The 16,864-nt window shown below is 51.9% G+C and overlaps 1 protein-coding gene across 7 annotated transcripts in view; it reads left to right on the top strand.

The window, feature by feature from the left end:
• The window catches only part of SIK3 (SIK family kinase 3), a 245,714-nt gene extending 229,382 nt beyond the window's left edge, over nt 1-16,332 (top strand). For 4 of the 7 annotated variants that reach the window (XM_013054888.2, XM_013054889.2, XM_045080505.1 and 1 more), the window contains 8 exons: nt 109-194; nt 670-779; nt 1,776-2,115; nt 2,673-3,547; nt 11,083-11,246; nt 12,110-12,242; nt 13,124-13,301; nt 14,017-14,243. In XM_013054888.2, coding sequence (XP_012910342.2) covers nt 109-194; nt 670-779; nt 1,776-2,115; nt 2,673-3,547; nt 11,083-11,246; nt 12,110-12,242; nt 13,124-13,281 — 1,866 coding nt within the window. In that variant the 3' untranslated portion in view covers nt 13,282-13,301; nt 14,017-14,243. Of the gene's footprint in view, nt 1-108; nt 195-669; nt 780-1,775; nt 2,116-2,672; nt 3,548-11,082; nt 11,247-12,109; nt 12,243-13,123; nt 13,302-14,016; nt 14,244-15,442 lie in introns of those variants that run through there. The other 3 variants (XM_013054890.2, XM_045080507.1, XM_045080504.1) reach the window with 2 other exon arrangements.
• Nucleotides 16,333-16,864: the final 532 nt, after the last annotated feature.

Genomic DNA, 16,864 nt, shown 5'->3' on the forward strand with positions numbered 1-16,864 from the left:
CATAAACCTCAGTTGCAGATAGTTCTTGCCGTTTCTTCCCTTCCTGAGAACAGCTCTGACAGATCTTCAAGCTGACAATTCTTTTTCTCCTTTTCCCCATATGTTTAGGATTCTATCTGTCCTCCTCAGCCTTCTCCACCTCTTCAGGCTGCGTGTGAAAATCAGCCAGCCCTCCTTACCCACCAGCTCCAGAGGTAATGAATCACTTGTCTCACACCTCAGCCGTTGTCTCCATAGTTGCCATCCTTGGCCTGCCTCTGATGGGAGAGAGTGACTGGCTTTAGCATTCATCCTGGAAGAATGTCTGTGAAAAGCAGAGAGAGCGGGTTCAATGGTAGCTGTCTCCCTGAAATCCTGACTGTATACAGTCCCATGCCACTTCCTTTCCTTGGCCCCACAGACAGAGTAATCTGACAGGCATACAGGCCAAGTCCCAGGCCCACATGGCCTCTGCCTCTCTTTGTCTGGGAGGCCTGGCAAACTGAGCCATGGATAGGTCTTATGTCCACTGGGGGTGGTGGGGGGCTGTATGTATGCTTCTCTAGCCTGGAGGCTTATTAAAACTTAAACCGTTTCTGCATTTGTGTAGCTTATGACTGAGAGTAAGGTCAAGGTTATACTGTCACCTCAGGAAATTTACATATTTATCTGGTTTTGTTGTTTTTTAAGGTTAAGGATTCAGCCTTCAAGTCCACCCCCCAACCACCCCAACAACCATCTCTTCAGACCACCCAGTAATAGTCCTCCCCCCATGAACAGTGCCATGATCCCGTCTCACGGTGAGTGTGGGGGTTGGCGTGGAGCCCTGCTAAGCCACCTGCAGAAAATGAGTCTAGTCATGAGCACCACAGGTGCGCACTGGTAGCTAAGGGCACAGGCACTCGAGTCAGGCAGGCCTGGTTTGAAGCCTGGTACCAGTGACACCTTCACTGTGCAGCCTCAGGTAAGTGACTTACCGTCCACGTGCCTTAGCCTCTTCCAATATAAAATAGGGATAATATTAGTATTTAATGGATGCGCGTATGAAAAGCACTTGGAACAGTCTCTGGCACGAGATAGTTCTCAATAAAGGTTAACTATCACAAGTATTTTCAAGAAATCCCCTTCCGACCCCACCAGATAAAAAAGCTGCTACCAGAATGTCCCTCACTGTCTGGTTGCCTGCCTGTTGTACACGTGGGCTCCTCTTGTGCGAGGCTTGAGGAGGAAGTTTACGTGAGTGTACCCGCATTGTGCGGGTGGGTCTTCAGAGACCAGTGATCTGAGGATTGAGTACTCCCCAAATTGGTAACCTCTTAAGTAACGCCACACGCTCTAGATCCCCTGAAGGGTCTGGATTAGTCTAGGCCCTTGCTACTCGATGTGCAGTTCTGCCGGCCAATGGTATCAGCTGGAAAAGTAAAGTCTTGGGTCCCACCCCAGACATGCTGAATCACGGGTCTGCATTTCAGCAAGCTCCTGGGCCATTCATGTGCATTTGAGTCTGATAAGCTCTGCCCTAGATCAGAGCCACTCAAAGAATAATTCAGGACTGCCTCTCAGAGCCACTTACTGAAAACACAAATTCTGCGGGTCCCACCTGGACCCCTCCCAGAATTCAGTGGGTAGGACCCAGAAATCTGCGCTTCAGCAAGTTCTCCAGATGAGTCTCCCACACGCTGCAGTTTGCGAAGCGCTGATCTAGATGGTGTCAGTGTGAGTGTCCTTGCTGGCCCCTGCTTCTGGCCAGCAGGTGACCCGGGCATTCGGTCACGCAGAGGTGCCTCTCTCTCCAGGCGCCGCTTCGTCCCCCCAGTTTCCGGGCTTACCGTCCCGCGGTGCAGTCTACCAGCAGCAACCCGAGAACTGCTCTCCTCCTCCCAGCATGGCCCTAACCTGCCTGGGCCTCCAGCAGCCTCCCCAGTCACAGCAGGTGACCATCCAAGTACAGGAGCCCGTCGACATGCTCAGCAGCATGCCGGGGACAGCGGCAGGCTCAGCCGGGCGAGGCATCCCCATCAGCCCCAGCGCCGCTCAGACTCACATGCAGCACCGGGCCAGCCTGATGGCCACCTTCAGCTATGCGCACCGCCCCTTGTCCAAGCAGCTGAGCGCCGACAGCGCAGAGGCCCACAGGTAAGGCCATCGGTCCAGGTGATCCGGGCCGGGGGAAGCCCCTTAGCAGGGCAAGAGAGGAGAAGGGAAGGAGGGTGAGTCTGGCCGAGCTGTGCTCATCTCACCCTTTCTGACATCGGGGCAGTAGGTTTGGGATGAACTTAAAACCTGTTTATTGACCCAGTATCAAAGCGCCAATAATGGGACAGAGAAGGAAAATGACAGAGCTACCTTCCTATTTGTCTGCAAAGAACAACATGGCCTATTACTGGAGGAATTTCTAAAAATGCCAGTTCCCCTTGTCCATTTTTTTAGGATTCTTTCCCTCTCTGTCACTCTAAGAGCTTGGTGCTTCTTAGTAGCTCAGAGCTGCTGTAGACTAGGCCAAGTCACTCTCTTAAAGCTGGAGCTGTCCCCTTCATGGTGCCATGTGCACCCCATCTTCCCCGTCACACCCCATGTTCCTGTCCTTGGGGGCGGGGGGCTCCCTACCGAGGAAGAGGAGTAGCTATTCCCCAGGGGAGTCAGGCGTACTTGTCACGCGGATGCCTGGTACTCACTCCCTTTTGTGTCTGCAGCTCGAACGTGAATCGGTTCTCCCCTGCTAACTACGACCAGGCGCACTTACACCCCCATCTGTTTTCGGACCCGTCCCGGGGTTCCCCCAGCAGCTACAGCCCTTCAACAGGAGTGGGGTTCCCTCCAACCCAAGCCCTGAAAGTCCCTCCACTTGACCAATTCCCCACCTTCCCTCCCAGCGCCCATCAGCAGCCAGCGCACTACACGGCGTCGGCCTTGCAGCAGGCACTGCTGTCCCCCACACCGCCAGACTATACGAGACACCAGCAGGTGCCACACATCCTCCAGGGACTGCTCTCCCCCCGGCACTCGCTCAGTGGCCACTCGGACATCCGGCTGCCCCCAGCGGAGTTCGCACAGCTTGTGAAGAGGCAGCGGCAGCAGCAGCAGCAGCAGCAGGACTACCACGACCTGTTCCGACACATGAACCAGGGGGACGCGGGGAGCCTGGCTCCCGGTCTCGGGGCACAGGCCATGGCAGAGCGCCAGGCTCTACCATATCCAAATGCTGACTCGTATCACCACCACCACACCAGCCCCCAGCATCTCCTGCAGATCAGGGCCCAGGAATGCCTGTCGCAGGCGGCACCCCCCAGCCCGGCACACGGGTATGCCCAGCCGCCGGCCCTCCTGCGCTCGGAGAGCATGGAAGACGAGTGCTCCTGTGAGGTGGCCAAGGACGGCTTCCCGGACAGGAAGAGCTCACACACAGTGACCAAAGGTTGCCACGACAGCCCCCTGCTCTTGAGCACTGGTGGACCCGGGGACCCCGAGTCTTTACTGGGAACTGTGAGCCACGTGCAGGAGTTGGGGATGCCTCCCTATCGACATCAGCCGGCCGCCGTGTTCAGTAGGAATAAGGTGTCCAGCCGAGGTAAGAGCCCCCGAGGGGTGAGCGGCCCCGGGCCAGTCGGCCCGGATTCACTTAACTCGGGGACGGTGTCTTTTTCCAGCCAGTGCTCTGTGTTCCTAAGAGAAAAAGAATCCCTCCAAAGACTTGCAGGACCTCCTGGGGGAGGAGGGTGTAGGCAGTGGGCACCGATCCGAAAGTGGTATGCTTTTGAAGTAAAAAGATAGCGGTAGGAAACTCGCGCTTACAGAATCCAGTTGGTAAAGAGAGTTCCTATTTCTCCCAAGTCATACCATGGTTCCTTGGATTCCAGAATTCCCAGTCATCAAGATAGCCCACTTTAACTGCTGCAGTAGAACAGAATCAGCTAGTGCTAAGGAAATACGGCTTTGGGTGAATGAGGCAGGAACAAGAGTCAAAAAACCCCTCGGTTCTAGGCTCGCCTCTATCACAGACACCATAATCTCATCACTGAAACCCTCAGGTTCTTAGGTTTCTCCTCTGAAAAATGGGCAGGAGGAATGATGGTGCTTGGCAGAGTATTTAGGAAGAGAAGGACATTCATAAGTGTGTTGCGTTGAGACATAATGCGTGTGTGCATGCACACATGTAGATGCCAGAAGCACTTGCTGCTCCACAAGGATGATGGAAAGGTGGGGTGTTGTTATTACTCTGCTCTTCTCATCGATTGGCTGAACACGGAATAGCTCAGCACCCTCAGATACCCGGTTTCTCCTGCGTCACTGTGTGCAACGCACGAGCCCATTCATCTCCATCCTGAAGGAGATCAGGGTTACCAGCAGTCAGAGTCTGAAAACTTTCTGCTGTCATTCTGGCACTCGTCCAAGACAAAAGCTGCCCTGACATCCATCCCATTAGCGTAGATCGTGGAAAATGAGCTTATCCAGAGAATAAACCACCTTGAAACCTAGCATATCTTCCATCTTCCCCCTCCTTGGAGCTACCCGCATCTCCCGTCCTGTCCTTTAAGGTCTCCAGGTTTGCTCAGTCCTCACTGCCTTGCACACCCAGGAGGGCTTAGTCAGCATCTCCTGCAGGGAACGGAATAACTCCTGGGTTCAACTGCCACTTACTAGCTCTTGACCTTGGGGACAAATTACTTAATCTGTGCCTCATTTGTCTCATTGGTGACATGGAGACAGAAAGAGCTACTGCTTTATAGGGCTGCTGTGAGGATGAAATGAATTTGTATGTGAGTAGCAATGGGTGTCCGGCACATGGAAAGCCCTGTAGAGAGGTTAGCTAGTCTCCTCTGGTGAAAGCTTTCCTTCACACAGGAAGCTTTTCCATAGTATTCCTGATACCATCATCCTGCCTCTGCTAGGACACTCCCAGTGACAGAAAGCACCCAGAATGCTGAGGCAGTTTATTCTAGAAAGTTCTGATGAAGATCTTCCACAGGAGTTGACATTTGCTGACACTTCTATTGGTCCTGGACCATAATATGGACCCCCAAAAAAGTCTAATCCTTTTTTCCACCTGGTTATGATGGTTCTCCTTGGTTTCTTTTTTCCTCCCAAGCTGAAACATTGCCAGGTCTGTCAGCTGTTCCACACGTGACCTGGTTCTGAAATCTCCCACCATCCTATGTCCGTCTACAAATATTGCAGCCACCGGTGAACTCAGTACGTCTGACTGGTGCAGGCCTCTAGGCAAATGGCACCCGTTTACTCAAAAGCCCAGGAGTTTTAACTGTTTCAGGGAAGCCCACGTCCCTCCCTATCCATGCATTACTAAGCACAGCCAGAAAGCACCGAGTCTTTTTCATAAACCGACTCAGCGCAAAGCTTTCTGTCCTGCTCTGCTCCATGGGACCTAATTTCCCAGCAACCCTCAGTTTTAACTTCCTCTTTAACTAAGCTACAGAGGAGGCATTTTCTTGCTTGAATACTGTCCATCTTGTCTCTTTCTAACATCTGTTCCTATTCTGTGACTCTTGAAGCCACATCTACAATTGTCTTTAATGAATAAAGCCGCAGGTTGATGACTGTGATTTTACAACCCGGTGTAGTGAGATAATGCAAGAGGGAAACGACTGGCCTCGGAGGGCCCCGTGCTGCTCAGGGGTTCTGGTCACCTACGGGCATGCACATCTGTGTGTTTAAAATGGCGTCTTACCCTGAGCTGTCCCATTGTCCTTACCTTAGACAACACGAGCTTCCGGTGACCGAGGGCCTGGCAGATTGCCTCTCCTCCCTTTCCTCCTCTGTGTAACGAGGAGCATTAAGCTAAATGCCCCCTAAGAGAAGAAGGACAGAATTCCGTTCCACGCCCGCAGCTCTCAGCTCGGTTACTCCTTTCTCTCTCTCTCTCTCTCTCTCTCTCTGTGTGTGTGTGTGTGTGTGTGTGTGTATGGATGTTACAATCCTTTTTCCATTAGAAACCGTGGCTCCACCATCTTTCCCTGCTTTAACCTGACATGATTCTATTCTTTTTAAAATTTTTTTTTATATTTTATTTATTTATTTGACAGACAGAGATCACAAGTAGGCAGAGAGGCAGGCAGAGAGAGAGGAGGAGGCAGGCTCCCTGCTGAGCAGAGAGCCCGATGCGGGGCTCCATCCCAGGACCCTGGGATCATGACCTGAGCCAAAGGCAGAGGCTTTAAACCACTAGCCACCCAGGCGCCCCATGATTCTATTCTTTTAAAAACTTGAGAGCTCTTAGTGTTACCTTACCGAAGAACCACCGATAATTGGCTGTTGCTTCTGCCAACAAAGGTTCTAATGCTATGGCCCCCCACCCCCTGCCACACACACACACACACACACACACCCCTGCAGGCCAGCGGGGGAGGCTCGTGCTTGTTTACCTCTTTGGACAGAAAGGAATGCCTGCTGTCCTTGAATGACCCTTCCATCTCTGTGTAGTGACACACGAGTCCCAAGACCCTTCCTCCCTGATTCCCATGACAGCAAATTCAGCAGTTTACTGAGTGACTAGGTTTCACAAGATGGTCTTGCAGGAGCTGTGGAGAGTGCAGGGCTGGAAAGGTAAAGAACCCGTCTTCGGGGAGCTTACACCCTGCTGGCGGAAGGAAGACAAGCTCAGAGACCGCATTAGCCCCAAGCGCTGCAGAACGAACGCTGTAAGAGGTCTAATTGTAACGGAATAGAGCGAGCGAGAGCTTGCTGAAATTTCGCAAGGCTAGATGAGCAGGGGTCAGGGGTGATCATCTGCTATACTCCTATTTCCTTTCGTGGCCGCTTGCTACCAATCAGTTCGGGACCAGGCCCTGCCAAGGCGCCGAACACACCAGACGGAACACACACCCCAGAGGCCTGTCTCGAGCCTGGCCTTCCAGCACGGTCCATGCCCCATGCTGCCTGTGATCTCCCTTGTCTGCCACTCCAGAGTGAGGAAGAAGGCTTTTCTCCTTTCTGTGCTGTTAAGTGCACTTGATTTTTTTTACTCTCCAAATAAATAAGTACAATAGCATAATCAGTTTACACAGCGAGATCACAGCTGAACTTACAAAGAAAACCACATCGCCCTCCCCTCCCCGCCACCGAGCTTTGCCAGCTTCAGCAATATTTGTGGACTCGGGCCTCCCAGAGGGGTGAAACCGTGACAGGCTGAGAGTGTTCACCCCCAGAGCCTTTGAGAGGAATAGGCACACACTGCTCTCCTTTTCTCTTAGAGCCCAGTAAATGAGTAAGGGCGAGTCAACATTGACAGATTCAATAGAGAGTTGTGCAAGCCGCCCCCAGAGTCCCCAGGGCAGGGGGGCGGTGCGCACAGGGCCTCCGTGTATGTGCCCCCCCCCCCAGCGTGATCGCATGGCCACCCCCGCACTCGCCCCGCTTGACTTTGGTCAGTACCCAAGGACGCTGCTCCCAGAGGGTCCTCTTTCCCGCATTATTTCCCCTTTGGTGAGCCTGACCGTTCCTCCAGCTACTCTCGAGCCATAAGGGACCCCAGACTGGAGCCTGGATTTCCTGTCCCTCGGTCAGTAGGTTAGTCCCCTGTCCTGCACACCCCCCCAAATACACACACCCCTCCCGCAGGCCCACAGGTCGCTGTGGAGTGTCACAAAGGACTGGGGACTCAGGACTCCACATTCTTCTTAAAAAGGATACTGGACTCGTATAATCCCTCCCAGTTCATTCAAGAGCTTTTCACCTGTGTTGTCTTCGGAGTGCACCAGCAGCCCTCGTTTTACAGAGACGGAAATCACTTAGTCACGGCTGGGGACAGAGCCGTACCCTTACTTCGAGTGTTTGGATTCCAGGGTCGTGCCTCCTCGCCTCCCACTCTGCCCCGCGCACCCATCTGCCCAGCCGCAGATGCCAGCCCTGCTGGCTCTTTGGCCTGCAGATTCTACAGAAACTGTGTCCCCTGACTCCTGTTAGTCTGCCATGTTTTCATCTGGTTTTTAACTTACATCTGTCTCTCCTCAACCGGGGGAGAGTCAACCAACCTCCTAAACCGATCTCTGGAAGTTAAAGTGTCAGTGACTCCTTTGTTCCCATACATATGAGTGAATTGTCCCCACAATTCTGGAAGTAGGGTTTCCTTGTCTGTGTTTGTCCTCTGGGCCAGTACACCTTGTGCCCTCAGAACCAGCACCTCCGGAATGAGTACGTAAGTGACCCCAGGCTTGGCTGAGCTCCCCCAGTGCACCGAGCTTGTGGGGACCCGTGGAGTGAGACCCAGGGAAGTCTCAGGGGGCTTGCCTGATGCCCCCCTCCTCAGGAGTCCTAGCGAAGCCAGAATTCAAGCCCACGCCTCCCTGACCCCAAAATTTGTGCCCCTGAGCTCTAGACTGGGGAGTCAGCAAGGCTCGCTGCACAGTTCCCCGCCATGGTGGCCCTTGTCAGGCATGCTGGCCCCGGACACGAGGGCCAGGAAGAACACGGCCTTCCCAGCAGCAGGGTCCAGAGAAGGGCAGATGTTTGGGTTTGGAGAAACCCCAGTCTCAGGAATAAAAATAAGCTCAAAAAAAGGGAGGGAAAGGAGACTCTAAACTCTCAGGTGGGAAGGAGTTTGCTCTCGAGATCTGGAACATGTACATTTTGTTAGCTTTGCTGTTGCCTCACGTTTGAGGCAGTCTTTCAACAGCGGGGGAGTGCGTGTCTTGGACGGAGCTGGGGTGCCGTGGATGAGCTTTGCAGCCAGCTCTGCAGCCAATGGGAAAGAACCCCAGGGAAGTGAGTGGATGGTGAGAGCGGTCAGGGAAGGAAGATAGGCATGAGGAAGTCCCTCGAGAAAGCAAGCTGCCGCTGTTTGTGTTGCTTCCTGGCAAAGCCAACCACAGAGCCTGGGCCGCACCACTTCCTGCCTGTGACTTTCCTTAGTCCTGGGGTGAGTGCGAGAGCTGTGTCTGCCAAAAGGACTCGGGTGTGTAGCCAAGATGAGGACTGGCCCATGCAGTAAGGCCTGGCAGAGGCTCTCTCTCCTCTTCCCCTCTCTTCTGGCTTTTCAGCGTTCAGTAGCAAAAGAATTGGCTTCTTAACTTTCTTTGGCCTCTTTGCTCAGAGAACTTCCAAAAGATTTCTCATTTACCTTCACCTTTGGCCTTTGGAAGCCTCCCTCCTGTCGTTTTACTCCAGAATATGCTGTGTTACTGGTCAGGGCTTGTCAGTTGGTTCCCCTCCTTGCCATCCTACCTCAGCCTCTGAGCCAGGCCTAACTTGGATTGTTTTAGGAGACCTTTTGAATATGGAGACCTGAAACCCTTACCCAACACTCAACGCGGTGTATTTTACTTCCGTTATTCAAACAGATCTTTGGAATGGCACGGTTTGCATGAGGGCCATGTCTTCTACTGACAGCTTTTTAAAAACCTGGTCTCGCTAAGGTAGAGTTCATCAGAAGATAAGGCAAGTGGTGGCCAAGGAGCTTCGACTGAAAAAAAATCAAGCTGACAAAACTATATGTTCAAGTGCCAGGCTCTTAAGGACCAGAGCCAAAAGTGCTACCAGGAGGATCCCGTCAACTTGGGTGTAGTCCTGGTGTTCTTCTTGACTACTCTTGGTCAAGAGGAAATACTCAGCCCTCTCGAACTCTTATCTCCAAAATCCAGTCCATAGGGTACATGAGTCTGACAGTACTAACCCATATTAAGATAGCATTTATTAAAATCTATAAAGAGCTAAGGATTGCATACCTACTAGGTATAGGACACTGTTCTGGAACACTACTGAAGGCTCACAGACATGCATAAGATATAGTTCTTGTTCTCAGAGAAATACAGGTTAATATAAATAGCTAATGCAAATACACAGTTGAACATGGTGTCAGGAATAATGTTAGCATAATAACGTTTTATAAAGTTTTCTGACATTTAAAGGAAGCCAGGATCTTTTTCTGTTTGGAAGGGAAAGTTTCATCAAGATGTTAACATTTGAGATTGACCCAGAGAATAAGTTGATTTGGATTGGCTGGAATGGAAGGAGAAGCGCGCATTTCCAGGGAGAGGGCACAGGGAGGCTACCTGCATGGAATCGTGAGTGGGTGGAGAAGACTTAACGTGCTCCCGTTTGACTGGAAGCCAGCACATGGGGGAGGGCAATGCGAGGTGCTTGCTGGAAAGTGGGCTGGGACAGCATTGCGAAAACGAGCTGTTTGGGCTACCCTGTGAAAAGGTGAACTTTTGTAGAGTGGCGATCCAGGGATGGTGAGGAGGGCTGGTCAGTAATTCAGCCAAGAGGAGGAAGCAGTGAGTCTGGAAAGGAGGGGGACTCAAGTGACCAACATGGCAGCAGTAGATTCTTTAGGCTTGAGGTGGTGTGGAACCGGGGGGAAGGAGTGAACAGGGGACCCCATGAGCTCACATCTGGAAGGTTAGGAAAACAGGCACCAAAACAAGATTTAACGTCTGAAAGAGGACCCGGGGTGGGAGGCGTTGATGGGTTTGGAGCTGGGCCTGTTTTAAGTGTTAGACGTTGCCTGGCTCTCTGGGGGAAGATATGGAGTAAGCAGTTGGAATTAGAGATCTAGAGCTTTATTAAAACATCGTTTCAGTAATTCTTTACCCAGAGACAATGGAGTTGAAGCCATGAAAATAGGTGATATTACCAAAGTAAGTGTGAGGAGAGAGAGGAGGGCAAGGTAGAATTATTAGCTGCGGAGGAGCCAGAAGCAGCTGGGGACGGCTGTTCACACCGTAGAAGAGGGGCCCCGGCCGGTGCACTGAGGTGGATGGAAGCCAGGGAAGGAGAGAGAAGGCGTCCACAGAACAGAGGCCGTTCTCCATGGTAGAGGTTCCTGAAAGCTCCAAGAAAGATTCTTGTGTGCATGTGGGTTTGGGAAACAGCACTGTCTAGGCAACAGAGGAATGAAGAAAAAAGAAAAGTTTCAGAGTGATCCAGCCAACCACCATTGTATGGAATTTTTCTTGGGAGGGTTTATAGCCCTCCGTTAAGAGGTGTATATATCTCTTGAGCACCATCACTAGCCAGCCGAGGATTAGCGGACCATGCCCACGGGGGTCTCACCATTACTCTTTGCCTCTGGCCAGACATTTCTTTGATGGGAGTTGACAATGTTGGGAGAAACCCGAGATCTGCTGACCCTGTTTTGCTCTGTCTCCTCAGAGTCTGTCATAGGGAACTGCATGGATAGAAGTTCTCCAGGACAAGCAATGGAGCTACCGGATCACAACGGACTTGGGTACCCAACTCGCCCCTCTGTCAGCGAGCACCACAGGCCCCGGACCCTCCAGAGACACCACACGATCCAGAACAGTGATGATGCTTATGTATGTTGGCCCCCTGCTGCTTCCCAGCAGTAGGACCCTACCAGTCCCGACCTTGACTATAGAACTTGGAATGTGGGGTCATATCTGCCCTTCCATTTTGCTCAACCAGAGTCCAGCACCTCTGGAAACTGCAAGCTTGGCTTTGAATGAGCCTCACAGACCAGTTGAGTCTGTGCTCCCAACTTTAGCGTGAGGAATCGAGTAGTTGCTTTCTGTTCCTTCCAGGCAGAGTTCTTGAACTTGTCCCCACACTGTCCAAGCTCCAGCTCAAGCAGATGAACCCCTAGGCTCTTGGTTAGTTTCCTGACAGCTCCGCTGAACTTACTCAGATAAAGGGAGCTAATCCAGCTCAGGAAGACTTTGCTTCCCTAGGGCAGCACGGTCTAATACAGTAGCACACACATGGCCGTCAAATACATGTGTATTTAGAATGAAATAAAATTTAGAAATTGAGTTCCTCAGTCACATTAGTCATACACTTCCATGCTTAGTGGCCACTTGGGACTGGTGGCCCCATGCTGGACAGGGCGGGTGTGGAGTGCTATCCTAAGACCAAGCCCTTGGGGTGCTGGGGATGGGTCAGCACCTGGTTTGGGCAGGCCATATCGCTGCCACAGGCTGTGGCCACCAGCTGAGGTTTGCCAACGCCCACCCCACAGGGGAAGGTGAGCTTCCCGCGCTGTCACCCCTGCAGCCTTCCCATTTGGAAGGCACCGTGGAGGGAGTCTAGGTAGTCCAACCTGGGAGGGGGGCCCCGAGGCTGCCCTTTGTGCTCCATTTGAGGGAACCGCTAGCTCTGAGGGTCACCCAGGAGTGGCACACGCTCTGGTATCCTAACTTCTTTTCCTAATTGTTTTCTACAGGTGCAGCTAGATAACTTGCCGGGAATGAGTCTAGTGGCTGGGAAAGCGCTCAGTTCTGCCCGGATGTCAGATGCGGTTCTCAGTCAGTCCTCGCTCATGGGAAGCCAGCAGTTTCAGGATGGGGACAATGAGGGTAAGGGGCCTTCTGCGTGAGGCACCCCTCCCCCCTCCTCGCTGGTGACTCTTCTCCTCTTCTGTGTAAAGGGTTCACGGGAAGATGGGAAGCCTCGGCTTCCTCCCAGGGTCTGAACCCAAAGCCCTTCACACTTTTCTCCATCGAGAATGAGCACACAAAGGAATGTATTTTGTAGTTGAGTGCAGGGGTATCACATCTATCTTTGTAATGCTGCGATCAGATACTGCTTCAGTAACTATTTTTCTAGTTCTGATTAGAAGGCATTGTGTTGTAAAGGATGGTCTCCCTCCCCTTGGCACCAGTAACGGGAGCCTATCCCTAGGGATACAAAGCATAGGCTTTTTGGAATGGACAGGTCTGCAAGAAATCCTGACTTTGCCCTTTACAGGCTTCAGAGACAAGGCACCTGACCTTTCTGAGCCCCCAGGGTCCTCCCTTGTAAAGTGGCAGGGACCATAGAGCCTAGATCCTAGCTGGTGGGCGAGCGTTAATCGGCTCAGTGAGGATAAAGTGTGTAGAACATCACTTGGAGCCGGCTAGCAGGAAAACGGCCAGGTCCCTTTGAGATTTACCTCTTGAAGGGACCTACCTGGCAGGTCTGCAGAACTGCAGGACCAGTTCTCTCTGCTTCCACACTGCAGTGGTTGATAGCGGGTGTGGGAGTTAGTAAAAGAATGGGGTAAAGTGGAGAGTCTGGGAAGAATCCTGGCCCAGCCTGCAGCTACTGAGCACGCGGAGGGCCTGCTGTGAGCTAGAATGCAGGCCCGGGGGGTCCGGTTCCAGGGGGCTCCAATTTCTCGTCCTCCTCTTACCCCCTTGCCCACCTCCCATCCCAACCCCCCAGCTGCAAATCTCACATGTTCTTTCTGGTGTTGCAGAATGCAGGGAGAATCTAATGGGTCATGAACACCCAGACCTGACTGACGGCAGCCAGCATCTGAACTCCTCTTGCTACCCATCCACGTGCATTACAGACGTCCTGCTCAGCTACAAGCACCCGGAGGTCTCCTTCAGCATGGAACAGGCAGGCGTGTAACAGGAAACAGGAAACAGAGAGTGAGTATCGCCTCCCAGAGCCCGACCCAGCCTCGGGCCCAGTGCCAGCTCCTGGTCTTTCCAGGGCTTCCTTCTGTGTGTGGAGTCTGTGAACTTGACGGCGCCACACTCCCCACCCCCTTGATCTTCGCTTCTTCCTGTTCCGTCAGACGAAGCTGTGCAGTTGTTCTGGGGAGTGGGTAGGGCATATAAGGAGTGCATGCTGGCCGCAGTCCCTTGGTTTAATTACAGGGCGAAGACGTGTTGTGGGTGCCATAGAAACCTAGAATCAATAAGTGAGCTAGGGCTTCAGAGGACAGGGGACCTCTGGCCATGGTAATAAGGAGAAGATGGTCCTTGACCTCAGTCCCCAAGCAGGAAACCCCGCAAGAAAACGCATCTGGCCATAGTTTCCAAGGCCGTGCAGCAAGTTGAAGGCCATTCCAGACGGGGGAACTAGGCGAGCAGAGGCCAGTGGTAGGAAACAGGTACACTGACCGGCTCAGCTCGTGTCACACCTAAACACACAGTAGGTAGCATGGCTTCTGTCTTTGAAAACTCTGACAGAAGCCCATGAGTGAAAGGCTGTCTGGCAAACCCACCCTCAGGTCTCAGTGCGGCAACCCTGTCAAATTCCTGAGGTCAGGGGGACCAGTTGCACGCTGGGAACGTTTTCGCGTGAACGTCTGAGCCTCTGGCTGTACCCTGAACCTCCCCCGTGTCTGCTCCGTTGCAGGTGTGTGTACAGCTCGGGGATGGGAAGGTCGACTTTACACCGACAGTATCTAGCAGCATTGCGCCAAATTGCCATTGTGTTTCTGTCCACCCAGAATGTCGTGGCTCCTTTCCTCACACTGGTTCATCAGTGTGCGATTCTTTTGGGTTCTGAGGGGGTTTTGCCATGTTTGCTTGTATGACCAAGTCACCAAGGAAATAAACAGGATATCCGTGTTTGCCACCTTTTGTGAAAGCGTATTTGGTATATTTGAGTTGGTGGTTTGGTTTGGTTTTGGTTTGATCTTTTTTTTTTCTTTTTTTTTGGTATGTGTTCTTCTGGAGGTGATTTTCTCTCTTTTCTTTATTTCTCCCTCTCTTTTTCTTTCCTTTCCTTTTTCTTTTTCTTTTCTTTCTTTCTTTTTTTTTTTTTTTCCCTTCTTTCCTTTGTTGAGACAGAGGAACAAAGCAGTTAAAACTACAGAGGCCAGGAGACCCAGAGCCACGCCCCTCCCCCGCCTCCCCCCAACCCCAGCAGCCTCCATTCCTTCCCATTGCTGATCCACAGAGGCAAATACTAACCCATAACAACTCTGGAACCTTAGTGGTTAGGGAAAGGGAGAGAGGAAGGGGTGACAACCCCTGGCACTTGGAAACCAGAAAGAGAGCAAAAAACAAAACGAACCCCCAAGCCTGGGAGCTGGGAAGGTCTTTACCACTGGGATCCCATGAAAAATGTGTCTGGCCTGGCCAAAGTCGCATCAGACTATTAGCATGGAGGCCGCGAGTGGCCTGGCCTTGGGCTGTCACCAGTCAGAATGTCTCAGTGGGAGCCTTCTCTTCGGTGTGTAACTCAGCTCCCCTCTGACAACCTGGAAGGTTGGTTGCCTTTATCATCCTGCTGGCCCTACCCACAGACTGAACACCCAGTGGTACACGATGCCTGTCACTTGTCATTCTCATTTTATCATGTGCTGTATCCATGGGGTGATTCTTCAGACACACACACACACGCACACACGCACACGCTTTTCCCTGTCAGCCTCTTTGACACAGGCAAGAAGAACAGGAGGTTGTCTTGGGCCCTGCCTCCCTCCTAACCTTCTTCTCCTCCCCGGGCATCCTCAGCCCCTATTTTAATTCTTGATCATGTAGGGATTGTTTTGGGTAAATGTTGATATTATTGTTATTATTATTGTTGTTATTATTATTAATAAATAAAAACAAAAGGAATTTTTGTTTAAAAGAGAAATGTTTAACCAGATTCTGTTCTATTTGAATTGTGACTTGCACCTTTTGTTCCAAGTTTTTAATGTAGATGTTGTACTCGTGAGCAGCTCTTAACCTGTGCCCGTGACAGGTGTAGTGGTCCCCTTCCCCCGCCCCGGGGAAGCCGTGCACACGCAACACAATCGTTAGCCGCTCTCTTTGTGTTTCTTCACTGTTAGAAACCAAAGTCTTCTCTGCCGGCTGGGGGCTGACAGCATCTGGCCCCTCTCCTTCCGATCTTCAAGGCAAGAAGGAGATGCTCAATATTCTGACTCTTGATCCTTTTTCCTGGGAAAGCAGAGTGAAGGGTCCCCAGTCTGCTCCTAATCTTTCCTCCTGAATTTGCACAGAAGAAAGCGGGTGTCCAGCATGGGTCCTGGTGTTGCCAACAGGATTCCCATGCAGCTTGTCCTTCTCACGGATACTGGCAGCTCAGCTCCTGGACCCAAGATCCCGCGAGTGGATTTCTGCAATTTGAGAGCCTTTCTTGGGATGTGCCCCGCGTTTCCATGCTCCCCAATCTCCCCTCCACTTGGTGAGGCCTCCAATTCCTCACCAGAAGAGGCGACCCGGAAGGCCCGAACAGCTACCGTGTGACTTCTCTGGGCTTGTTCCAGCTCCCAGCCCCCCTCCACCCCCGCTGCCCCCTCGCTCCCGCGCTCAGCCTGTTCTGTTTACGTGGTACTGTGCTGATGGAAGAACAGGCTGCCCTCCGCCAGCGACCACCCGGGTGAGAGCCAACGAGCCGAGAAACCGTGCCATCTTGCGAACTACACTTGTAAAAGATCATTGCTTTGTATCGTAGTAACCGATATGCGCCGTATATGTTGAATGTATATGAATATAATTTCCTATTTCTGCTCTTTGAAAATGTCAGAAGTATTTTTTTCTTTCTCATTTATGTTGAACTAAAAATGGATTAAAAAGCTCTCCAGACCCAAACTGTGGCATGAAGACCTTTTAGTTTGTTTTCTTTTTTCCCTCCTTGTGGGCAACTTACAAACTTACAACTTAATATCTTGGTTGGACAGTAGGGGGTTGGGAAAATAAAAACCTGATTATAATCTTACGTTGATCTATTATTTGCCTTGTGGTTCAGAGTCTAGCTGGGAGAAGCATCCAGGTGTCCGGAGGCTGGCAGCCGAAGAGGTCCACCCAGCATAAGGTGCAGCTTTGAGCAATCCATTATCTCATCCCTCCTTGTCAAGGAGCATTCTCTAGAAGCCTGAATTCGGCCCACACCGTGTCCCCAATCACCCAGCTTGGACTCTGCCCTCTTCGAAGGGAGCCTTGGAGTGTGCTGAGTCAGAGGGAAGACCGATTCCTTGAGGGGAGTGGAAGGAGGTCCTCAAAGACCTGGGGCCTTGATGAGGTGACCCCAGTCAGCCCAGTGACGGGATTACCAAATCAGTGTTAGGACAGAAAGGGGACTCTTCCTATAACTTTCCTCTTGTTTTACACCTGGACTGCACAGAGGGCGGGGTGGAGTTGCCAGCACCGTCCGTCCCAGGCCTGGCTGAGAGCGGGCTGGCTGAGGTGCTTCTCTGAAGCAAGATGACTAAAGCTGGAAATACTGCCTGGGTTTGTAGAAAGAGTAGGAA

This window comes from Mustela putorius, unplaced genomic scaffold (genome assembly GCF_011764305.1).
Source record: "Mustela putorius furo isolate JIRA1106 unplaced genomic scaffold, ASM1176430v1.1 tig00000460_pilon_pilon_pilon, whole genome shotgun sequence".
Lineage (NCBI taxonomy): Eukaryota > Metazoa > Chordata > Mammalia > Carnivora > Mustelidae > Mustela > Mustela putorius.